The sequence below is a fragment of the Oryx dammah genome, unplaced genomic scaffold, assembly GCF_014754425.2.
Source record: "Oryx dammah isolate SB20612 unplaced genomic scaffold, SCBI_Odam_1.1 HiC_scaffold_26, whole genome shotgun sequence".
Classification (NCBI taxonomy): domain Eukaryota; kingdom Metazoa; phylum Chordata; class Mammalia; order Artiodactyla; family Bovidae; genus Oryx; species Oryx dammah.
In genome coordinates, this window is record NW_024070210.1 from 15,131,007 (window position 1) to 15,156,967 (window position 25,961).

Here is a 25,961-nt window from a genome sequence, read left to right on the forward strand (position 1 = left end):
TCCTTTTAAAATGATATCACCACTTCCTTTTCTTGTTCCATCCACCCCTCCCCTCCAGAGGCTGTCTTTTTTCCCTCATGGAATTTTTCACATCCTAACTAACTTAGAATCTGGTTTTTTGTGTGTGTTCATCGTCTCTCTTCCTCCCACTAGACTGTGTGCACTATGAAGATAGAGATTGTGCCTTTTCTCTTTACTAAGGTGGTCTCTTTGCCCAGAAAAGTGTCTGGCACAGGACAGACCCTCAGTAAATATTTGTTGAATGAGTGAATGACCCTCAGTTATGTTTTTTTTTTTTTCCCCTTTGATGCTCCAAATCCTTTGCTAACACAAAGCGGGGATATTTAGGATGACAAATGAAGAGAGATAAAGAAACGGATGAAAAAAATGAGTTATTAGCTAGTCTGATCACAATTATCTAGGCAAATTGAAGTACAGAAAATCCTAAAATATAATCCAATAAAATTTTCTATTTTTATTACATTATATAATGCTATGGCTGAGTGTTTTTCTTAACTGTTTTTTCTTAAGGTAGTAGCATGAATACCAGCTGTGCGTGGGAGGGGCGTGGGTATACATACATGTATACATGTACCAGATGTAGGTGAATTGAGAATTTATCTAAAATAATCCACATCAGGTACTTTCACTTCCATGAATACTTAACTCATTTCATGCTCAAGACCTGTGCCATGTGTCTTTTCTCTTCCAAGAGCTTCAGGGAACTTGACTGCTCACTGAAAGTTGATCAGACCTTGAGCTGTCTAGGTGTGTGGGTTCTGTGGGTATCATAGGTGGTTGGTTGCCTCCTAGACTTTCAAACCAATTCTTTTTGTGAGGCTGCTAGATTTCTGTCTGCGACTGGCCCCACCCCAAGGTGGTCACAGTGAGGACAGGCACAAAATTCACTGGGATTCAGAATGAAGCCGATATTTTCCATGGTTGTAGGAAGACTTTTCCTCTCTACCTATGATGCAAAATAAAAAGTTGGCAGTCTTCTTGTTACTATTAAAGAGGCTAGTGTGAAGACAAAGCATACAGACAGAAGAGGGCAGAACTGAGAGAATCGAAAGCATAGAGCCAGCGTTCTACTGACTTTGTGAACCTCTGGATCAAACCCTACCTGATGCCTGCCTCCATTTATAGATTTCACATCTATCCAATGCAATGGGTCCAGTGAGCCCATATAAGATGGGGTGTTTTTACTCGCAACAAAAAGCACCCTGATATAGTCCTCTTGATTTCTTTCAGGCCCTTCCTTCTGCCTTGCACAGGACCTGAGTGTGCACTGGTACAACAGGAGGGCGTTCTGCCTTCGGCGTCATATGCATACACACACAGACGCCCTTCAAAGAGCTGAGGCAATGCATTGTTTCTGGTTCACAGATATCCGGTGCTCCATTTTTCTGACACTAATGAAAATAATAAAGGGCCTCACTCTTATTGTTTCAAAGCCCGAAAAGAAGTAGACGGGATTTTCAGACCACTTAATTTAAATCCCTGAATACTGCCACTGAACACATTTTAATGCCCATTTGAACCCCCAGAGAACCCTGAGGCCAAGTTGGTTCTCCCGATGGCCTCTCCTAACATCAGCCTGAGACCTGCGGGCAGTGCTGTCCAGGGGACAGCCCGCCAACCAAGATAATGTGTTAAGAGACTCTCTTGATAGGCTGTTCCTTATTTATTAGATTCCAGATACAAGGGACCAGGATGGGAAGACTCCTAGGGCATTCGGGAGAACACATACAGAGGTGGGAGTACGTACAGGGGGGTGATGCAATGAGGGACCGTCATTTTAAAAAATATATACATCTTAAGAAGCCATTCCAGCCACATTATCCTTATTAGAAAATAAAACAATCTCCACATAGTGCTTTTCTTTGGTGCTCTTCCGTGGGCACGGGCCTCTGTCCCCTCACCACAACCCCCTCCGCCTTTTGTCTTCGAGGGCCTGGGGGGAGTCTGGAGGGAAGGGTAGCCCCTGACCCAGGTGCAGACTCCGGCTCCTCTAAGGCCCTGCCACGGCCTCCCACCCATCATCCTGCTCTGGTCTTCCTACTCGGTTCTTAACTTGTGCCCTGGGGAATCACTGAAGCTTCCTCTGAACCAAAACTGTGAGCCCTTATCTAGGTTCACATGTGCCAAAGCTAGTCTAGAATCTCGAGAAAGTGTGGGGACACGGGCACCAAACAAAACCCAGCCAATACCACCTTCTCCGTGGTTGGATTTTTTTTTTTTTTTCATTTTATTTCTTGGTTCATTTCAATGGCCTGTATCATGAGAGTACAACTGAGAAGGGCTATGTCCTCTTTACAGATTTTCCAAGAACAGTGGATTTGGGGGGAAAACTTCAGTTTTGTTCTGTTTAGGGGGCATGGGGTGTCCTAAACTCTCCTCGCTTCACGTCCTCCACTAAGTCACCCCCCCAACCTCCTCCCCACTTCCCAGGGAGGTCCCAAAAGCTGGCTAGGCTCCCAACTAAGAAGTTGGCCAGTAAACTTCTCTGAATGCCAATGGATCCATCTAGTACGCACCAGGGCCTTCCCCACTGAACAGACTTCTCATCGTTCCTGGTACATTTCCTGTTGCCATCAGAGTTTTTTAATGTAAAAGCAGCAGCCACCTCAGTGGCACCAAGCCATCAGGACCATGCCCCCCCTCTGCTATAAAGGGGCTCTAACGCTGGCACACTGGCAGATGCATGCACTCTGGCAAGGCAAAGCTGCCCTGTATATGCAACAACCACTGCCCCAAAACCACTTGTTGCACTGTTAATCAGAGGTGCTTTTTCTAGAAAAGATGGACAGTGAAAACCAGTTGTGAACTAGCCCCTGCAGTGGCTCACAGCTCAGGTCTTCACGCTTGAGCAGTGACTCTACACAGAACGGAGGTGATGAGATGTGACCCTCTGTTCCCCGCCTCCTTGAGCACACGACATAGCGAGAGGCTAAGGGAGTCATCCTCAGAGCAGACCCCCATCTCTCCAGGTCAGATGTCAATGAATGGCCCCCAACAGCTAAGTAGGCCTGGGTTTTACCCCTGGTCCCTTAGAGGCACCTGCACATCTGTCCACCCAGATCAGACTGCACAGGAGGCTAGCAGCACCCTGGATCATTCCAGTGTTGCCGGACAAGTGACTCTGTCCTTGAAGACTCCACAGACAAAGAAGCGAGGGGGCATACTTCGCTGGTCTGTGAAGTCTCTTGGAACCCCTGACATTTTCTCCATGAAGGTATCTGAGTGCAGCAGATGGGATTTAGCCAGCTCTCATGCCTGGGGTGACCTTAGCACATCCTGGCAGAAAAAGTTCAGAAGGAGCTGTGTCTGGGTGTGGAGAGGGGGAACCAGCAGTAGCTGCTTGCCTCGGAAGGGTGCGAGGCTGTGGAGGAGGATGCCTGGCCTCCTGGTCCTGGGGCTGGGTGGGGGGAACTACCTGCCTCTCAAAGTGACGAGAGGTTGGGGGTAGAATGTGTTGGACTCCCCAGGAAAGTGTCCCTGGCAGGATTGCTCTGATCCCTGCTTTAGAAGATAGCTGATTGGATGGATGTTTGAAACTCCTTCAGCCATGGGAGGTCCTCTAAACTGCTCTCAGTCAACACCATGAGTCCCAGATGGTGTGTTCAAGTTGCCCTTCCTCCAATCCGAGTGGGTTATATATAATGAACTTTCATAGCCGGTCACCGAAATGGGTGACCCACTGTTCCCATTCGGCCAGGACTGGAGGGTTTTCTGGCAAATAGACTCTCAATGCCAAAATGGGTCCTGGGCAAACTGGGGCGGTTGGTACCTTATGCAACAGCCTGATGGACTGGTAGGGGGTGGGGGTGTCCTGCCAGAAAGTTGGCATCTAAATGCACCCGGGAAGCTATGCTATACCTCCTTAGTCCAAGGATGGCAGGTGCAAACCCTCCTGCAGCACTTGTTCACCCTGCCCTTTGGAAGGCAAGGGAGGGGGCATCCTGGTGTCCACTGATCAGGCAGGCTGGTGACCTCTGTGGAGCCCCTGTCTTCAGAGTTCCCTTGCCTGCTCATCTCTGCTTCTGGGCCTTTCTGTGCTCAGCAAAGCTTGGTCTGGGCCTCTCCCTATCCCACCTGGGTCCTCCTAGAGCTGCCAGCCTAGAATCAAGTGCCCAGGGTGCCCTCGGAGGGGCCAGGTCCCTGCATATCCCTCAGTTCCCCAGGCCCACCTACCCGACTGCCCACAGGGAGCGGGAGAAGCCCGCAGAAGAGGGGCCGCTGGGGCGTGGTGTCTTGGACCCTGCTCTGCTCTGAGCCAGCACCGTCCCCACCTGTGGGCCCTGAAGTCTTGGCTGGTGGAACCCACAGTGGGGGTGAGCTCTGAGGTCGGGCAGGAAGTCGCAGTGGGTTTGGGTGGGGGGGCGGAGAGGAAGGGGACCCTGGGGCAGCAGTGGAAGGCGGGTGGGGGGCGCACCAAGGGGGCGAGGTGACTAGGAAAATCCATGAGCTTTGGATGCCAGTCCCTTGATGGTGAGCTAGGCTGGCCTGGGAGCCTAGGTGAAGGATAGAGGGAGGAAGCCGTCTGGACTGCGGAAGGCGTGGGGCCTCCTGGGGGGCAGAACCTCAGAGTAGGCAGGGCCTCTGGAAGAAAGTACCTGCTTTCTGGGAGAGGAAAGCCTCCGAAGGTATACCCCCGCCTGAGTATGCCAGAGTCCTCGGTACTAAACACTGCCCGCCCAGGCCGTGGGTGGAGGCCGAGGGGGCGGGAGGGATGTCGGATAAGTGGTTACGAAATGTTATGTGTGGCCTCCTGGTGATCAGGTGGGGAGAAGTTGCCTTTCCTCCTTGGTGGTCTCCAGCCTCAGGGAGGAGTCAGCTCTGGCCCAGGCCTCGGCATTGCCCGTGACACAGGAAAAAAACCAACATACCAAATGAAAAAAAAAAAAGAGCCAGTTACAGATGAGCCCCGCACCTGCCTTTCCATCCCCATACCCCCCGCCCCTCCAGCACCCGGGACTCTGCACACAGCCAGGAGGCGAGGAGCCCCTTCCGCCGCGACGGCTCACGGCCATGATACAGGACTTGAATGTTGAGGCTGGTGGCTGTGGAGGTGTTCGCGTCGGTCCATCCGTCTGTCCTTGGGCGGGAGTCCGTCCGTGGGCCGGGCCGTCAGACCTTGGCCTCCAGCATCTCCAGGAAGAGTTTGTGCATGGGCACCTTGCCTTGCAGTTTGATGCTGTAGAAGTGCTGCACCGCCTTGGCGGCCGTCTGCCGGAGCAGGGGCAGCGTCAGCAGCAACTTGCCCGTCCTCCGCGGCTCCTCGTGGCGCTGGCTCAGCTCGTAGTCCTGCAGCGCCTCGTGCAGCAGGTCCTGCAGCTTCTGGACCGCCTCCAAATCCTCGATGTACATGGAATCTGCGGACATAGTGGGGTGGGCATCAGCGGTACAACTGCGGAGCGCAGCCCCGGGTGTAGGGGGCCCCCATGACTGCTTTCAGAGCCTTCCAGACCCTCACGTTACAGAGACAAACCCAGGCTCAGAAAGGTTAAGCTGCCGGTCTGAAGTCTCCGAGGCCAGTGACGGAGCTGGGATTCACACCCAAGGAGAGATCTGTGTCTATGGAGGACTTTTCTTAGATAACCACCAGGAGGCGGCAGTGAAGGGTTTGCCCCAGAGGTGGGGGCGGGAGGCAGGGGGGGCGGTTGGGAAGACTCTGGGGCCAGAGTGGGGGAATTGTGATCTCGCCCCCTCACTTGCTAGCTCTATGACTTTCAGCAAGTTGTTTCATTTGTCTGCACCTCATGTTCCTCATTTGCAAAAGGCCATAATAGCTAGACCTACCTTGAGAGGCTAAATGAGTTAATACCCATCAAGGGCTTAAAACAGTACTTCTCACAACTATGGTACCATCATCACCATCACCACCACCACCACCACCACCATCTCATACCATCACAATCGTCAGCTTATCACCACTGTCATATCACCACCACCATCCCCACCACCACCACCATACCATCACCACCACCATAACCACAATCACCACCATAAATGACCACCACCATCACCATCTTATCACCACCATCATCGACTTATCACCATCATGATCATCAGTTTATCACCACTGTCATATCACCTCCATCATCACCACCACCACCATCACCATCAGCATCTTATCAGCATCATATCAGCTTATCAGTCATATGATGCGATCAGTCATATCACCGCCATCATCACCATTATAGTCATCATGACTTTATTGTTACTGCTGCCACTAGGCACCAGCTCAAGTATTCAGTGCACTCACTAACCTTACAGAATAGTTGTTACAGTTGTAGGTACACAGGTAAAGGGGTTGAGTTCTGCATCTGAGTGCCCTGAGGTGGGGCATATGGGGGAACTGAGATAGCATGGCTGGACAGGTAGGGCACAAAGAGGGGAGACACTATTGGGAGTTCTAGAAAATCCTGGGGAGGGCTTTGGACTCTGGCCATGAATTCCAAATGAAATTTGCCTAAATCTCAGAGGGGCAAGGAGGTGCCAGCGGATGGCTGGGTTACAGGTGGGTTTAAGTCAAAGCAAAGTGGAGCCCACTTCCTGGCCTCTGGAAGAATAACCTGCCTTCTTCTGACATTCCTTAAAGATATTGAGCCTCCACTCTGAAGTGCAGCACCCAAGGCCTGTCCAAGGTGGGAGGGTAAGGGTGCATGTGGGTCAAGTGAACTGGAAGCTCGGGGTGGGTCACCAAGGAAGGCTGAGCAAGTTTCCCAAATTCCTCAAAGGAACAGGGCAATTCTTTGCGTGCTGTTTGCTAATTTTTTTTTTTTTCTTTCTATGCTGCTTTTGTTTAGTTACCAGACTGCTGAGGGCAGCTGTACAAACTGGCTGACCCCAGTGATGCCCTCTGACCTTGTGGCCCCCACACTCAGCCCATGCCTCCACGGGTCCTGCCTCTTTCTCTTATGAGAACAGCATTAGAGTGAGGTGGATGAGACCCTGGAGCCTTAGATGCTATGTGACTTTGGCCGAGTTACTTAGGCTCTCTGAGATTGTTTCCTTGTCTGTGAAATGGAGCATATGAGGGTGCACGCCTCACAGGTGAGGGCTAAATGAGCTAGCTCGTCATCAGGCACTTAGTAAGCAACTAATAAATGTCGTCATTCTCATTACTTTGAGAACTCACAAGGCAGGAGATTCCCTTGCAGGGCTGGCCCCATACCTGAGATTCCCCCCACTATTCTGCTCCTTGTTGCTAAGGCAGTGAGGACTCTTCCTTTTGGCAGTTGGGCGAGAAACCTGGCTCCATTCCTGCACTCTTGGCTGATTTCAGAGCATGGTCCCTGTAAGGCTGTGACCTGTCCCTCCAGACTCCATGCCTCCTGCCAGCTTCCTCTCCCCATCACCCCACCCTCCCCAAGGAGGCCAGAATTGGCAGCTGCCTTCGACTGAAAATGAAATAAAATAACATTGCAAGATTAATTTCTTTGCAATCTATCAGCGAGTCTGTATCGATGGCATTGATAAACTGTTAATTACAAAATCAATGGCTATGAATTTTTTTCTGCTGTCAAGGAGCCTTGGAGAGGCCAGGAGGGGGTGAAAGACAGCCAGCTGGCTCCCGAGGGGCCGTGTTTTGGGGCAATAGCCTCTGAGGTGCTCCAGCCCACGTAACCTGAGCAGAGGCACTCACAGTCAGTTGCCTCCAGGACCACTCCAATGATCTCCTAGCCCATCTTTCCTCCAGCTAACACACTATCTGCCTGGATGACTTCCCCCTCGCTGCTGGGAACAGGCCATGTCCCTGGAGGCCTTCAAGGCTCCCTATACCAACCCCATTCCATCCCACTCCCTTCAGTCCCGGAGCTCAGTCTAATACCAACTGCTCTTCTAGCCTCATCTCTCAACAGGCCTGCTCTTCCTCCACTTCCTGCCTGCACCTGATCACCCCATGGCTCAGCCAAGGTCGTGGGCATCACAAACTCCTCTTTTCCCACTTAGAGCTCTTGGATCTGCAGAGAGCTGCAGGATGGCCTGGTAAACACCACGGGGCCGAGATGTCCAAGTTCCCGGCGCTCTGTCGCTCACGACAAAGCACGTGCTCAGGCAGAGCTTGATGCTGAAGCTCCTGATGGGCTCTCTCAGTCTTTGCATGGTGCTCAGTCGCTTCAGTCATGTCCGACTCTGTGACCCTGTGGACTGGAGCCCACCAGGCTCTCCTGTCCACGAGATTCTCCAGGCAAGAATACTGGAGTGGGTTGCCATGCCCTTCTTTCTCCAGGGGATCTTCCTGACTCAGGTCTCCTGTATCTCCTGCGTTGCAGGCAGATTCTTTACCACTGAGACATCGGGGAAGCCCGTCAGTCCTTAGGAGTTTCATATTGTGTGCATGTGCACATGCACGCGCTTGGCTGTGCATGTGTGCATGTCTGTCTGTATATACTGAGATCAAGACAAGAGCAGCTGGCAGAGCTGAAGAGTCCTCGGAGAGCCCTTGCAGTTTGTCCGTGGCAGGGTGAGGTGACCGCTGAGCAGCCTCCTACCTCTTCACACTCCTCTCCTGGTCCGGGCAAGCGTGAGCTCCAGGTCTGTTTCATGAGAAGCGATCAGGAGACTCCAGCAACAAGGATGTGCCCTTGGGGGTCTGGCCAGCCTTGCTGCGTCTCTCTGTGCTCCCCAGTGTCCTCTGCTCTTACTGATTTCCTCTCCTCCTTGGCCCTCGCAAACCCCCAGCCCCTCTATGACCGCTGACTACAATGCCTCCCTTTGAATAGGAGGGCATGCAGGACTGTGAGGGTGTGAAACTCGGCCGGATGACATGTGATGACTGAGATCTGTCTCCTGCATTTGTCAAAACGGATAGAACCGGACAACACAAAGAGTGCCTCTGCTGGCAACTCTGGACTTCGGTTAATAATAATGTATCAACATTGGCTCATTAATTGTAACAAATTACCACACTAAGCTGAGATGTTAATAATAGGGGAAATGGTGCACAGGGATTGGAGGATGTGGGTGGGCTGGTGTGTGGAACTCTATGGAATTCGACCTGATCAGTTACTCTGTCAACCTGAAACTGTAGGAAAAAACCCGAATAGCATTAGCATTCTCTAACAAAGACTACATTGCAATTTTGGAATCCCAAGGTGTGGGTAAATGGTCTCTACAGAGGTATGTAAAATGTTTAATTCTTATTGTACATTAATTTTTTTTAATAAAAGGGATTTGAACTAAAAAAAAAAAAGCTTCCCTCTGTCTATTAGGTTGGGTTTCCTAGAAGCATAGCCCGACACAGGGGTTCAGGTGCAGGGGATTTGTGGAGAGTGTGCTTTCAGGAGAAAGAAAGGCGGGAGGTAGGATAGAACAAGGGTAGGAGCAAGCAAGGTAGGGAGGCAGCCTGGCTTGGCTCTGATCCCACTCCAGTAGTCCAGCCTTTTGTTCTCCTGTGTGTATCTGCCATTGGCTGAAGGTGTGTGTGGGGTGGGGGGTGGGGTGTGGGGAGTTGATGGAATCCTCCAAACAAGGCAGGTAAGAGTAGGTCTCTGGTGAAGGGAGAAGCTATGAGCTATTAGCAGCAAAATTCAGCAGCTGGGGCATGGGTGTGTTAAGCTAGTAAGGGGGGGCCTGAGTGGGGCACCAACGGCAACCCCTGCCTTCTCCATGAAGCCATTTGTTAGGGGGCCAGCTGTCCTGCTTTTCCAGGAACTGCTGTTTCTCAGGACATGGAACTTCCAGTGAAAGTGCGACAGCATCAAGCAAACCAGCTGGTTATCCTGTCTGTACATCTGGAACCAGCTCTCCTTCTTCCATACACTGATAACACTTGTTTCCTCAAATATTAATAAAATGACAATAATTAATATTTATTGAACATTTCCTCTAGGCAAAGCACAGAGCTAAGTGCTTATCTTCAGTTGATCATTAAAAAAAAAAGTGCTCAGAGGAGTGACAGAGATGTTCCCACTTTACACATAGAACAGAGCTAAGGAAGGTTGCCACACTGCTACTAATTATCACAGCTAGAATTCAAACTTGGGTTCCATTTCCACTTGACTGAGACCTGAGCAATTGACTACTGCATGCACCCAGCAGCAGAATTAAGTGTCTGTGTGCCTGACACTCTTTCTTTAGGAGAGGGAGCCTGCCTTTCTCCTTCTTCTACAATCCCCACCCCAACTCCCTGCACCTGGCCTGGTACCTGCAGAGAGCAGACACCTTCTGAGCATGAACACAGGTTACATTTAAGCTCCCAGATAGTCTAGTCTGAAGTTGGTAGGTAGAGGCTAAAACAACTGGAGTGAAGCCTCCTTTTTAATGCCAGGAAGGTTTCTCTTGGGCCTGAGCAATTTGAGTGGGAGATTTAAGGAGTATGTATAAGCTTAGAGTTGATTTAGGAATCTGGGGACCTGGGCTTAGGTCCTAGGTTCAGTACTCTTTGACTGTGTGACCCTGGGCAATGTGCTTCAGCTTTCCAAGTCCCTAGTTTCTCCATTTGTAAAGTGGGGTTAAAATGATAAAAGCGTTGCTCATAGGGTTGAATTGTAAGATTTAAAATTGGTTCATGGCTAATTGATAGGCTGAGTACTTATGTGCCAGGCATGTTGTTAAGCATAATTTTACAGAAATAAATCCCTTCCATAGTCTTCTGGGGTGGAATCTTCTGGACTGTTTGTTATTCCCATTTTACTGATGAAGAAACTGAGGCACAGAGTGAAGTGAGGCACAGACTTGCCCAAGCGACAGAAGCAGGATTTGACTTTTAGCAACTGGACTCTAGAATCTGTGCCCTTAACCCTCATGCTGATCTGCATGGCAAGGGCCCAGTGGAGGGCTTAGGAAATACTCAACCAATGCCAGACTTCGTTACCACCTTTGCAACTCTGGGCCACCCCATGCACAACCTTTGGTGGCAAGGAGCTCTAGCATCATCGTGCCACTCCTGCTCCTTAGAGCCACCCTAATCGCTGGCTCCAGAGCTGTGCATACTCCCCTGGGCCCCAAGACCTCTCTGAGCTACCTCTGCAGGCCCCACCCCTGCCCGTACCTGAGTTGGCCAGGGCCAGGGCCTTGAGCGTCACGAACTCCTCCTTCTCCACCTTGAGCTTCTTGTACCTGCGCACCAGCTGCAGGATGGCCCGGTAGAGCTCCAGCAGCCCCGCGAGGCGGGAGTGCTCCTCGTCCATGATGTAGTCCTCCGCATACACCAGCTTGTCGTCGTAGGGCAGCGAGCGGTACACGATGCCCAGGATAAGGATCTCCATCCAGGCGCTCTGCAGCAGGCTCATCTGGTCCCCCAGCGAGAGGTTGGAGAAGCCTGCCGGGAGAGGGGGCCAGCAGGGTGGCAGCAGTCAGGTGGGTGGGCTGGGGTGGGGAGCAGAAGGGGAGGGGAACCTCTGGGTCCTGCCCCTCCCTTCCACCTGCTGGACTCACGGTCTTTCCTTGGTGAATGAGTCAGATATGGAATTCATGGAAAAGACTTATATAACGAGAGCTCAGTCAATGCTGACAGTTGTTATTGTCCTTATCTTTGTTAGTTCTATATATTTTTCAAATGTGTGAGGAGGCTTTTTGATTAACCAAAGGCATTTGTAATTTAAGGAGCTCCTGAATACATAGTAGAATCAAGAGGTGGCAGGACAGGGTCCCCTCCACTGAGAAGCTTCCAGATCCCCCTCTCTGCTCAAAGCAGGGGAGGCATGGGGGTTTTAGAGTGACACCTGATCCTTAAGGTGGAGTCTCAGCTATACGGAAGCAAGGGGCCCAACCAGGAAGGGGGAAATCGCCTGCTCCCAGCCAGTGAGCCCCTAGTGACCACAGCGGGAGCGGGGCTGCTAAGTGCTCAAGAGCCCTCGGAGTCAGAGTGCACTTTATCACGGGCAGCCTGTCCTCCCAGAAGTCAGCCCCGCTGGCCTGGCCATCAGTCTTCACCTAATGTGTCCTAAGCAGTCCTGTATCATGTGAGCTTGGCTCATGGCCGTTTCCCCTTTGGAAAAGACCCTGATGCTGGGAAAGACTGAGGGCAGGAGGAGAAGAGGGAGACAGAGGATAAGATGGTTGGATGGCATCACCAAACATGAGTTTGAGCAAAGTCTGGGAGATAGTGAAGGACAGGGAAGCCTGGCATGCTGCAGTCGATGGGGTTGCAAAAAGTCGGGTATGATTTAGCAGTCAAACAACAATGAGCATGGAGGCTGCGTCCAGAGTGAAAGAAGGTTAGGGGCGGGGATGGCTCCAGAATTATGACATCGTCTTGTTCAGTGTGCTCTGGAGATTGCCTGGGCTTGACTCCCGATTCCTCATTTACTACCTGTAGGCTGACCTTGGAGGAGCTGTGCTACTTCCCCAAACCTCAGGTTCCTCATCTGTGAAATGGGTATAACAGTAGTGCCTGCTTCAGAGAGATGCTGTGAAGCCTAAATGAAACAACAATTGTGCAGCATACATTTAATGAGCTCTTGCTATTATTAGTGATGAGATGAAAAGTCTTTATCTGCGAAATGAGAATGATACACTGGAACTGCGTTACACGTGCACTTAACTTAGGTGAAGTCAATTAATGATTTAAGAGAAAGAAAAACTAAAGGAAGGAAAGAAGGAAAAGAAGGGAGCAGGGAGGGAGGAAGAAAGCTAATTTTCAAATATCTTGATTACTAAATGCAAGGCAGTAACTTCCACCAGAAACTCAGGGGTGGATTCCAACACCAACTGCGCCAGACACACCAAAAAGGAAAGGTACCCACAGAGTCACTGCACCCCGCATCTGTCATGGACAACTGAGATTAAGAGATCTCCCCAGGGGTGACTCTGGTTGTATAGGACTCGTGCTGACCTAGAACCTCAGCCTGCTTAGATGCAGGGTTCTGATTTGGGGTGAGAGGAGAACAAAGAGAGAGGGCATGTAGGAAACATGTAGCACCTCCCCCTGTACCCCCAAAATTCCCCTTCCACCCCAGCCACACACACAGTCAGTGCTCAGCAAACCTGAACCAGGAAGGTGGCGATGGCTGTCACTGTCGCTGTAGTTGTTCACATGCTGCTGACATGACTCTTCTCCCCTAAAGCCTAGAGGCCCTGGGGGTCCCAAGCTTCCAGACTGGCCCACTGCCCTGGGTCTCCATGGAGCCTACCCCACCCTGATCTCCTGTCCCTCCCTACTTTCCAACCAGCGTAACGAGTGCTCAACTTTAGGGGCTTCCCAGGGCATGAAGCCCCCTTCACTAGCAGGTCCCCTGTTCCCAGTGAATACCCTTCTTAGTCTGATCATTGCAGTTCACAGGCTGATCTGTAGCCCCAGGGCCTGGGATCACCACCCGGCTGCTGGCACCCCCAGGTGACCGCTCACAGAGCTGGAGCGATTACACTGCGGCCACAGGGCGAGCGAGGATGGCTGCGCCTTCTCGGGGGACAGGCTGTGGCACACAGGGGTCAGGGGCATATGCTGTCGTCCAGACCCCAGCGTGGGAGTAGAGGACGGGCGGATGCCTGCAGTGGTGGAGAGAGCCGGGAGGTAATGAAAGATAGATAGAAATGGACATCCAATTTCCCTTATCGAGCCTCTGAGCGGGAGAGGCCAGGGGCGACATTAATTAACAGATACCAATCAGCCAGCATGGATGTGTGTGTGTGTGTGTGTGTGTGCACGGACGTGTGGACTGCACTGGGGGTGCGGGTCTCAAGGCAGGCAGTCTGGGAGGGAAGATGTAGGAGGTGGACGGGGCGAAATTAATAGACAATTGAATTGGAAGGAGGCGGAGAAGGAGGGCGAGCTGGGCTTCTGGAAATGGAGGAAAAAAGACCCGAGTGAGGTTCATCACTAGGAGACCATGAGCTCTGCCCCTCTGTTCAACCCACAAATACTTACTGAGCACCTACTAAGTGCCAGGCCCTATGCTGGGCACTGGGGACAGACCGGCCAGCTTGACCCAGGGCCAGGCCCTGCCTTCATGACCTCGGCCGAGAGGGAAAGACACACCCCAGTGGGTGTCTTGTGAGGTTTAGAGCTCTCAGAAGAGCTACCCCAAGAGGAAGGGCTGAGGATACGCAAAGGGGGAATCTGGCCCAAACGAGAGAGAGTCCGGGCGGCTTTACAGGAGAGGAGCCTTTGGGGCCGAGCTCTGAAAGGCGAGTGGGGTGTGTCTGCGTGGACGGCTGTCACCTCTGGGCTCCTGGGAGCATGGTCTCCCCCACTGCTAAGCACCTGGCCTGGGGCAGAGGGGCTCCACAAACATTCCCAGCACAGACGAGGGAACGGACAGACGCCACTGGGCCTCGACTCCCGGGTGACGAGAAAACGGGCCGAAAGAACAGGTTCGGACCCTCTTAGTCCTCCAGGCAGGATTCCAGGTTGAGCTGCCTTTGCTGACCCTGTGTGAGTCAGAGACAGGCCTGCAGGGCAGGGGGTGTGGTGGAGGTGTGGTGTGGGGGATGAGTGCCTTTGGGATGCAGGGTCAGCACCTGAGAGTGCCCTGAGGCCTGTGCACACACCCCCGACTAGGTTGGTTTGGGGAGTGACTCAGCCCCTGACTCTCTTCCTCCTTCAGAAGGAGCTGGAAATGTGTTCAAAATCCAGCTGCACGCTCCGAAGTGCTGCCGGGCAGATAGAAGCAGCTTCATGTTGCAGGGATGTGAGCAGGGGGGAAATAGATTGGATAGTTTCTCACATTTGAAACAGTCTGAATATTTCCTAATGTTTGACAAAAGAAAACACTAGAAGAAAAAAACAGGAGTAAAAATGACCTCTAGGAGACAGGAGGGGGAGGGGGTGGGGATGGACCTAAGAGTTAGTTCTCCATACACATTTTTGCCTAGTTTGATTTGCATGTTGAAGAAGTAAGATTAAATTAACTGTAACATAAAAGGCATGTTCCTATCCACCTAGCCATCTCACTATTAGGAATTTCTCCTAGAAAGAGAAGTATGTATAAATACACAAAGATACATGTGGAAGGGGTGTTTGCTAGATTCATTTTTAAGGACCCAAAGCAGGCAACAACCTACATGCAACCAACATCCTTAAATAGAAATGTACTAAATGTAATTATTAGCTAGGTGAATGGTACGTTAGAAGCCACTAGAGAGAACCATTTGTGCAGATGTGGAAAGATACCCATTGCCCAAGAAAGATGCAACTTACTAACGGCGCAGATGCCAGAGCCAGCCTGTCTGTTGGAATCCTAGCTCTGCTGACCCCCTGGCTGTGACCCTGGGCACATTTTTCTGTGCCTAAAATGGGAGTAATAATAATACTTACCCCATGGGTTTGTTTGGGTTAAATGAGCTAATGCATAGACCACTTAGAAGAACACGTCTTAGCACACAGTAATTGCTACTAGTTCATATAACTAAATGAACACAGCAGGGTGTTAAAGCAGTGTTACAGGATGAGTCACGGTGGGGAAGGGACATATACGCGGGGGCACACCCACACACACAGTGGCTATACTCACACAATAGTGCTTAAGAAAGATGGGTATTTGGAGTACATCACTTCCACCCCTCTGCCACCCCTTTACTGGAAGCAGTATTCTTTTATTAAACCCAAACAAAGGAGCTGAAGCTCTCCTCCCTGCCCTTCAGCAATGCACCCTTCACTTCTGCATTTCTGTGCTGGGCTGGGTCTGCCCCTCCATCAGGTGACCAGCAATACCGAGGCAGAGGGGGCTGCTGGGGGAAGCTGCGTGTGGCACCGGGCCCCGGGGGGCTGACCACTGCCCCTCTCTTCCCATCTCTCCCACCTTGAGCTCTGCTGCGCCCCCCTCCACACCGCCCCCTGGAAAGTTGCTTTATCGGCACCAACTGATCTAATAACATTCAGGCTCTTCCCAAGACCCCATCCCCCAGTGATTTGACAGCATGAGCTCCTAGAATTTAAAAAAAAAAAGAGCACATAATTTGTGGCAAGTGGAGTTCATAATCTGTTAATTTATTATCGTTTCTGTCGACCTGGAGGGCCATTAGCAGAGGTAATAAAGGGAGATATAATTATAGGATCTGAGGCCACTCCAGACACAGCTGCTGTCACTCGGCAGCCCATATTTCATCGGCCGCTGCCGTTCTCTCCCCAGGGTGAGCCAGACGGTGGCTACCTGGGCACAGGGCCGCCCAGGGACCCTCTGTGAGGAGGCCTCTTGCGGGGGCTCCCCTGCAGAAGTGGTGCACATGTCAACCTGGGCCGGGCAGGGCTGGCTGTGGGGAGGCTGTCTGACTGGGGCACCCTTGGGGCTGCCTGAGCTGGGAGGATAACAGTTAATAACATCTGGGGGCGGTAATTCATCAAGTGTTACTCACTGCCTGTGCTGCCTCTTGCTCTCATCTCTCCCTCCCGGGGAACCGAGGAAGACTTGGGCTTGTCCTCTGGGCAACCTAATACTTGGAAAATTCAACTCAAGGGGAAAGCCTGTATTAGGGATGGGCAACTTCAGACTGACTCAAACAAAAGGACAGCTGCTATTCTGAACGAATCCCAATCACCCCCAGCTACTCCACTGAACACACCCTTGCAGAAGAGTGGATTCAGAACCATCACTTAGCGGCAAATAGATGGAGAAACAATGGAAACCACAGCTCCAAAACCACTGCAGAGGGTGACTGCAGTCATGAAATTAAAAGATGCTTCCTCCTTGGAAAAATGCTATGACCAACCTAGACAGCATATTAAAAAGCAGAGACACACTTTGCCGACAAAAGTCCATCTAGTCAAAGCTATGGTTTTTCCAGTAGTCGTGTTTGGATGTGAGAGTTGGACTATAAAGAAAGCTGAAAAAAAAAAAAAAGAAAGAAAGAAAGAAAGCTGAGCGCTGAAGAGTTGATGCTTCTGAACTGTGGTGTTAGAGAAGACTCTTGAGAGTCCCTTGGACTGCAAGGATCTGAGGCCAACCAGTCCATCCTAAAGGAAATCAGTCCTAAATATTCATTGGAAGGACTGATGCTGAAGCTGAAACTCCAATACTTTGGCCACCTGATGGGAAGAACTGACTCATTGGAAAAGACCTCAATGCTGGGAAAGATTGAAGGAGGGAGGAGAAGGGGACGACAGAGGATGAGATGGTTGGATGGCATCATTGACTCGACGGACTTGAGTTTGAGCAAGCTCCGGGAGATGGTGGACATGAGTTTGAGCAAGCTCCAGAAAGACAGGGAAGCCTGGCTTGCTGCAGTCCGTGGGGTCACAAAGGGTCGGACACTGAACTGAACTGAAAACTATGGAGGAAATGCGGGGGGGTGCCAGCAATGAATTTAGGCTCAGATGAGCCTTCCTTCTGGCTGAGCTGGTGGCTCAGCGCCGCATGAGTATGTCTGCTTCCATGCATGGCACCTAATACCCTTCTGGACTTTTCCTCATGGCCACTGCCCATCAGTCCTGAAGACCTAGCTCAACTCATGTGCTGTCCGTGGCATCCCTCCTGCCTCTGTGTTCCATCCTGTGGTTTTTCCTGCTGCATTTGATAACTAAGCCTCTTCCTTCTCATGAGTGAGATACAGGAGGTGGGAGATGGGTGGGTAGAGAGGAAACAAGATTGGTCTTTGGGGATAATTGTTGAAACAAGGTAATGAAGGTTCATCATACTATTTGGTCTACCCTACCCTTGAAATTTTCCATGAAAAAAATCTTTTTAAAATTATCTATATTATTCCCAAAGGAGACCCTTAGGGTAGAAATGAATCGAATTCTTTGGATCAGCCACAACTCCACACAAGAGAGCGTGTACGTGCATGCTAAATCGCTTTAGTTGTGTCCGACTTTGTGCAACCCTCTGGACTGGAGCCCGCCAGTCTCCTCTGTCCATAAGGAGTCTCCAGGCAAAAAAACTGAAATGGGTTGCCATGCCCTAATCCTGGAGATCTTTCTGGCCCAGGAATCAAACCCAAGTCTCCTGTACTGGCAAGTGGGTTCTTTACCACGAACGCCATCTGGGAAGCCCTCAAGAGAGCTTACATACAGTTCACGTGCAATGTGTGCACGTGCAATTTCGCGTCAATAAATGCGTGCAAAAGCAGATCTGAAGCACCCCTTGTGTGCCAGGCTCTGGACCAGACGACACTGAGGCATGAGATATGGTTCCCTGTACTTAATTCAGGGCAGCGGGTTGGGTTCCTCTCCAGGGCACTAACCTGAGCTGATTTAAGAAGCCAGTCCTTCTGTCTGTCTGTCCAGGAACCAAGATGGACAGTTGATGACTCAAGCCCCAGGATGGGGCCCTGACTTGTATAAGCCTGCTCCTTCTCAGTCTCTCTTTCTAAGGGCCAGTGAGCAGGTCTCCAGATAAATTTTCCATCTAATCTGAGATGGGATTAAGTCAATTAGTTTAACTGAATCAGGCACTTGATTATGTCATCACCCTTAATATGAAGTTTACATGCAGTGGCAGAAGACCCTATTAATTAATTTTACCTTAAACACTAGAAGGTCAGGCCCAAATAATTCAGCATGCAAATGTATGCAAAATAGGCAAATTAGCATTTGAGACAGACAAATGAGCCCCTATGTTTATTTTATTTTTTAATCAAAAAGAATTCAGCTTTGGACAAGGAGAAATGATGATTTGAAAGGAGGCTTTTAATACTATTAGCAACGACAACAACCATGGTCACGGTCTTTGCCATTTATCAAGCGCCCACTATGTGTGGGGGCTGGGCTAAATGTGCCATAGCCTCCCAGCAACCCAAAGGAGTGGGGGCGCTGGGAGGCTGTTGTTCACAGGTGGGGACTCTGATGCACAGAAAAATGAAGCATATCACGCTGGGGTACCAAGTATGTCTCTCTAAGCCAGTTAGGACCGGGCTGGGAGGAGGGCCCAGGTCTGCCTGAATCCTCAGCAACCTCCTGCTCTGCTCACTGCCCTCTTGGCTGGGCACAGAAAAGAGGTGGAGCTGGGGGGTGAGGAGGAAAATGGGTGCAGGGGACGCCGTGACTCCTGGTTCTTCTCCACCCCCTGGGAGGCACTGTGGGCATGAGGTGGTCAAAAAAGGAGGCAGTGACCTGCGGGTCCACCAGGAGCCACTCCTGAGCCATTGCTGTGAAGCAGTTATCTGCTCAGCCTGGAAGAGGAGCATGTGATGGGAAGCGGGGTGTGCTGGGGGGCCGTGCCCCATTTGGCCCTGGGTTAGTGGAGCAATCCAGGCTGAGGTGTCTTAAGCAGTGGCCTGACCCCACATTGTTGCTGAATCAACACAGGGCAGATTAAAAAACTACTGAGTGTGTAATCCCCAAGAGGCTGAGCTCCTTAGTAAGGGCGCTCCAGCCCAGATCCCCGGGGAGCCCAGCCCTGAGTCAAGGAGTCCCTGCTGAAGGAATTCTAGGCTTCCTGCCAACAGTGATACCAGCACTATCTCTGAGCTGTTATCCGCAGGAAGGCTCACTCCTATAAGTTGTGCACATAGCATCTTATATAAGGACTTTCTGACCTGCCCCAGTCAACTGTGGGCCTCGGCATCTGAGGTTTAGGACACCTTTGCTACAGAACCACGAATGCTGTATTCATCTTTCAGAGCCACTGGCAAACACAAAAGGGATCTACAGACAGAAAGATAAACTGTCCCATGTCACATAGCTAGGAAGGATCCGAGTCCACCATAGGTCGCTGCCAGAGTGGAACAGGCTGTCTCCCCGACACTAAGAGCCAAGCTGTTAGAACTGTAAAGGAGCAAACTGCACAGACTTTAGAAAGCCCCTCAGCAAAGGTGTGCTGTAGAGGATGTGGGTATCTGTGTCTACATAAACAAATTATAAAAGTCAGCTCCTTCCCTTTATCCAGTTTGAAAAAGGCTAAGGAGGGGTCTGGAGCCACAGGCAATGAAGAGAAGTCTGGATCACCCAAGACTTGTTCATTACATATACTTCTCATGCTAGGAATGATCTTAAAATCATAGGATCCAAATTAAGAGACTGGCCTCCCTTAAGATCAGGCAAAAGGCAATAGCAAGCATATGGCTAACATCAAGAATGTATCAAAAGCATCCCACACACACTTGCATTTTATCCCCACATCTAAGTGCACGAAGGAGCTAGTGCTGGTATTCCCTGTGTGCAGAGAGGTCAGGTGACCTGCCCTGGGTCACTCAGCTAGCAAGTTGCAGACCTAGAACTCAAACCCCAATTTGATTCCCAAGCCCACGTTCTTAACCACCCCACTTCATTAACAGGAAACGAGAGACAATGTCTCTTCTGTTATTTCCCCGTATATGATCAATAAGGAGAAAACCCTGTTCTTTGGCCTTTAAGGATCCAAAGAACTTGCTTTAATTGTTACTTAATGTAGAAGCAATCATAGCCCCACTAGAATGCTAATCAGTTCAGGAGCATCACTGGACCTTCCAAATGCCTGCTCACCTCCAATCCCACAAAGAGAGAAAGGATCCCAGAGAAGAACAGGCTTGCCGAGATCCCACATGGCTCCTGGGTTCCAGGCTCCCGTGCATCAGAACCAGAGCCATGGGGAGAAGAGCTGCTAGTCTCTGCCTACACCCTCCCCCAGTCCCGTGTCCCTGTGGGACTCACCTGGGATGTGCTTGGCCCAGCCAATGATGACCACAAGCTCCCTGTCTGCCAGGTCACAGAGAGTGGTCAGAGCCTTGATGTCGCCCTCTGGCATGCCGGGGGGAGGCATGGCATACAGTTTGTCTGGCTCAGCCACCAGCAGGTAGGAGACGATTTTAGTCACTGCAAAGACCAAAGGGAGAATGTAAATGCCTGGGGAAGGAGGAAAGAGGCCAAGGTGGAGCCCGAGATGGCTCTGGAAGAAAATTTGGGTCCCAGGGAGCCCTAGGAAGGTCAAACATGTCTAAACCCTACTCCCTCCCTCACTCCCTTTCTTCCTTTTTTCTTTTTTTAATTTTACTGATGTATAGTTGATTTACAATGCTGTGTTAATTTTTGCTGTATAGCAAAGTGACACAGTTTTATGTATACGTATATATATACACACACATATACATACATATATATACACACACACATTCTTCTTCATATTCTTTTCCACTGGGGTTTATCCCAGGACACTGGCTATAGTTCCTGGTGCTTACAGTAAGACCTTGTCATCCATCCCCATTCGATGTGTAATAATTTGCATCCCTTCCAACCCCAAACTCCCAGTCCATCCTTCTCCCACACCCCCTCCCTTTCTGACTCCACAAAGTTGCTGGCAGTGATGATTCGGGCTGCTGGGAAATATCCCAACAAGGGAAGCTGCCTGGTGAATTCTCTTGAGAGGACCCTGATTCAAGTGGGAGGTGAGGGGACATGCTCTGGAGACTGGAATCATGCTGCGTTTAGAATCCTGTTCTGTACTTCCTGGTGGCTCAGATGGTAAAGAATCCGCCTGCAATACAGGAGGCCCGGGTTGGGAAGATCCCCTGGGTTGGGAAGATCCCCTGGAGAAGAGAATGGCAACTCATTCCAGTATTCTTGCCTGGAGAATTCCATGGACAGAGGAGCCTGGTGGGTTAGACTGAGCAACTAACACTTTCACTTTCTGTAAATCCCATAGGAAAGATCTTCTGAATTAAGCAATGAAGGCTGAAGTACTTGATGCCAAGGCCAGACCCTGGTGCCCCTCCTCAGTGGTCCTCAGTGCCCCCATAACCTAGCGGTGCGAAGACATTTCCTCAAGGGACTCCAGATGTTCCAGCAACAGAGGCTGGCGAAAGGGGTGCGGACTGCCCTGCACTCACATGGCTTTTTAGCAGGAGGAGAAATCTGTAAGCTCAGGTATGGGCTGCTGTCTGAGTCCAGCCGTCGCTTGTATTTCTGGCGGCCTCCACGCACTCGGTCGAGGCGCACACCTGTTAGAGAGGAAAAGAAGGTCTCAGAGTTGTTCAACATCACCAGCAGTGTCAGTGCTGACTTCAGAATATGGGCAATGGCTAAGTCTTTCAGGGCTACATCCCGATGGCTGTTTGCACCTGCCCCATGGCCAGCCTCAGGCCAGGTGGTTGGACAAGCCTAAGATAATCGTCTTCACAGTAATGACCCATCCCGGTTTCCCCTAGGCCTGGCCTGCCTTTCTGGAGTCAGCATCCTCCTGAAATCCCTTCCAAGCAGACTTCAGCTCTTGAGTCTTTCTGTTTCCAGAAGACAAAGCACAGCAAAAGCACTCCTCCAAGTGTCGGGGAAAGACGACGCATCATTTTAGATCTGCTGTGAATCCAAGCAGGACTGAGTCAGCTTGCCAAGAGAGGAAAGAAATCTCTGCCATGAGTGACACCTCCAAAGAGCTAAATAAAACAATGACCTTCAAACTTTTCACACGAGAAGTGTCTAGATGGAGGGCACTCGTCACAAGTGTCAATTTCTGGATCCCGTCCTCAGAAATTCTAGGGTTCAGTTCTAAAGTCTGTCTTCTACATAAATGTAGACATAAGTGTCTTCTACACAAACCCCACCAGATGGGAATCGGGTAGTCCTGGTCACACCTGGAACATCAGTGCCTAGAAGGATGTCAACAGCAAGTACAAAAGCAGGTGTGCCACACCACACTGACTCCCGTTTCCAGTGGAGTAAGGCCTGACCCTAGGGAGACCCTTTATTGTCACGGAGTCTGGACCACCTTCAGGAAACCCACCCCACTCCCAGCTCCTGCATTCTGCATACACATATTGTTACCACTTGACACTCCCACCTGCAGGCAGGGCTGACAGGGCCTCCTGTGGGTTCCTCACCCAAGGGCTCACACACCTACTTGTCGCCACCAACTTGTATGGCCCGCCCTAAAAAGATGGCTGGAGCACATTGACTTAGCTCCAAGTGAGAACACCGTAAGCTCTCCTTGCCTCACCACGAGATGGACCTTGGCTGGAACACGCAAGAAGTCAAAGACAGAGTCCAAGGCCCCAGAGGAGCAAGCTCGGCGGCTTCACCTTCTCGTCCTTTCGCCAAAGGTCAACAGCATCACAATTCAGCTCCAGCCAGTTGGTCTTCAGGGCCCTGTCCTTCCCTGGCACTTTCTCCTGCCGGTCCTACCTTCTGCCACCTTTCCGGCCCATGGGGGTGTGCCAAGGGCCTGGAGGCTGTTGTAAGCACACCCAGCCAGGCTGCCCCCAGAAGGAATGTCTTCTTGGGGGGCCAGTCACTGCTTGGCATTTCATCAGCAGTGTCCATTTTACCCCCCAACTGGCGCTTCTGTATTTGATGCTGAACAAGGCAGTAGTAAATTTTTCCTCTTCCAGGACAGGGTCTACCCAGCGTCCCACCCCTGCTTCCTATTTCAAGGCAGCTCCTCTCTTGTCATCTTATTAAGGAGGCTAGCAGTATTGCCCTCAGCCACCGGGGTGTGGGCAGCCCTGGGCCAGACTTTCTTGGTTGGGGCATCTCCCGTGCCTGGGCTTTCAGAGGCTTTCCTTGGTCCTTGTCTGGCTAAGTGTGGTCCTTAAGCCTCCTGATGAGTTTACAATGAACTTCCCTTTTGCGTCAAGAGTCAGAATGGGTTGCAACTGGCCACCTCTGTAGTGGGTGCTCCAGGACCAGATGCTGAGATAATGCGGGCAGTTTATCTGGGAGGTGATCGCAGGAAGGAAGTCAGTACGAGTGTGTTCCTGAGTGGACGACTGCCATGGACAACAGGCTCAGCCTCGCTGCAGACCCGGGGAGGCAGTATAGAACGTGCCTTAGCTACGGTGCTGGGGACAAGGGCCACTGGGGCGTTTAGCCACTTCTCCCACAGCCACTGGCAAGTCACAGGTGTGGGTTGAGCAGGCTCTGGTGGCCAGAGAAAGCCCTGGGCAGAGCCGCAGTCGTGTGGTGGCGGGCTAGCACACACTCGATAGAACCCTAAGTAGGTGTGTGCAGGGCACCGATTGCTGCCTCCTTCTCAAAGTGCGGTCCATGACCAGCAATAGCAGTAGCAGGGCGGAGCTTCTTAGAATGTGGAAGCCGAGCTAGCATTTCAGCAGGGTGATTTGTAGGCACAGGAAGAGTTTGAGCTGGGCTGCACCACAGCCTCCTGGCAGACGTGGCTGAATAATCCACTTCCATCAGCACCTCGGGAACTTGAAGAGGCTGCCGAATCCCATTTAGCAAAGGACCGAGACCCGTGTGCCAATGGGACTCTGGCTCACCCCTCCCAGCCCCTTCTGGGAGGGCAGAAGGAGCAGGCACGTGAAGGCAGGAAGGACGGTCCCCTGTTCCCTGAAGAGTCTTCCTGACCCTGTCCTGTGACCTAGCCTGAAGGAAGCTCAGCCCTGCCTACCATCCACAAGGAGAGTCCCACCCTCCACCAGGCTTCTCTGCCTGGAAAGCTGGCAAGACCGCGAGTGAGAACACCAGGCAGCAGGCACAGAGGACCGTGAGGATCCCTATTTTCTGAGTACCTACCATGTGCCAGGATCTGACCTGGAGTCCAGAGTGGGCCCTTTCTCCACTTCACTGGCTTTCTCTGCTAGAAGCCAGTCTCATGGAGTCCCCCCTCCCACCCAGGCTGCCTGGTTCCAGACAGCAGTCAACAAGACAGGGAGCTGCTCAACAGAGGGAAAGGGGCACCCACCCCTCAGAGGGGCAAGGAGATGGGCATATTCCACCTCTGTTCCTGCCTCCCTGTCTAACACAGTCTGTCCTCACACAGGGCCTGGCACCTCGTGGGTGTTCAAGAAAATCTCGATACATGCACGAATGGACCTGCCTCCAACCCCCACCCCCCGATCCCCCACCCAGGCTGGGTGCTTCTTCCCGGGCTCCAATAACACACTGGGCTGCTTCTGATTAGGCACCCCTTATGACCAGGGGCCACTCGCCGTTCCACTCCAGGGGGTGCTGAGGCACCAGTGCGCCACGTGGGTGCTTAGAAAATGGAGCTGTTAGTATGATCATCACCATCATTAGCACTCTTCCCCCAAGTTGTGTGCAACCCTCTGGTAAATCACATTGGCAATGAGAATGTGAACAGCCAAGCTTATGGTGGACTTTCTGTGTGTGTTGCTGTATTTAGTCCACAAGGTATACAGCTGGGGTTATTATCCCCACTTTATAAGACAAACTAAGGCTCACAGAGATTTAGTAATTTGCCCAATAAATGAACCAATACCCAAGCTCTTTGCCATTCCAGGATATGACATCCTAGGGCACAGCAGGTATACATTCTCTAAATTTTCTCCTCTAGATCTTGACAGCACAATGGTCAATAGCTGCAATCAATAAGTGTATTGATTATCAGGTTATTCTGTTAAAAAAAAAAAAAAAAGGAGCCTGTAGGGTTTGATTATGCACAAATTGATATCTGGCATTGAGGTTTGCTCTCCTTGCTTCCCGTCTGCTTTTCCAAGTCGTGCTCAGCTCACAAACCCAAATCCCTCCAGGCCACAGGATCCAGTGATCCAGGTCCCAGGCTGGCTCCACCCTTACAGGTTGGGCAGCCTCGGCCAAGTTGGTTCTCACAGCCTTGGTCTCAGTGTAAAGACGGAAGCTGTGGTTATACCAACTCTGCTCACCGCATGTGGCTTTTGTGACAAAAGACAAAATAGTGGGGAAATGGCTGGTAAATCGGAAAGTGGTTTCAGTAACCAAGCGAGGCCATCACTGCCGTGGCTCTGTGTCTGGGCACTTCACGTGCCACCTCCAACTCAACAGGCTCTTAGTGGACAGGGTCCCGTCTGCCCCAGTTCTGAGATCTCCCTTCCCCATAACACTGCCCCACAGTCAGGGATTTTCAATGACCATTTAGGGTAGAGCTGTCCAGGGTCATAGATCCTGGCTGAGGTTGGACAGACGGTCCCGCATCTAAATGAATAGCCCAAACCATCCCCAAAGGCAGTTCATATCCTGGACGCACCTTTGAAGGCCCAGTTCAAGTATTATCTCTGCTGGGAAATCTTTCCAAACTCCCCTGGCAGAGCTGACCATGCCATTCTTGGGTTCCCTTTGTCCTTTCTGTGTTACAGCCACCAAGGTCAAAACAACTCTTCACCATTGTTCACCACGCACCCATCTCCCTGGTGGATCGTGGGCAACTGCTGGACAAGGACTTTCGTTTATCATTGCAGTCCCGGTTCAGCACCCAACTTGTGGGAGGCAATCA

The 25,961-nt window shown here is 51.2% G+C and overlaps 1 protein-coding gene across 1 annotated transcript in view; it reads right to left on the reverse strand.

The window, feature by feature from the left end:
* Window positions 1-1,665: 1,665 nt before the first annotated feature.
* Window positions 1,666-25,961, reverse strand: part of ESRRB (estrogen related receptor beta) — a 54,397-nt gene continuing 30,101 nt past the window's right edge. The window contains exons 3-6 of the mRNA XM_040226029.1: window positions 21,628-21,738; window positions 20,456-20,617; window positions 11,003-11,272; window positions 1,666-5,375 (exon numbers count right to left, since the gene is read on the reverse strand). Coding sequence (XP_040081963.1) covers window positions 5,131-5,375; window positions 11,003-11,272; window positions 20,456-20,617; window positions 21,628-21,738 — 788 coding nt within the window. The 3' untranslated portion in view covers window positions 1,666-5,130. The remainder of the gene's footprint in view (window positions 5,376-11,002; window positions 11,273-20,455; window positions 20,618-21,627; window positions 21,739-25,961) is intronic.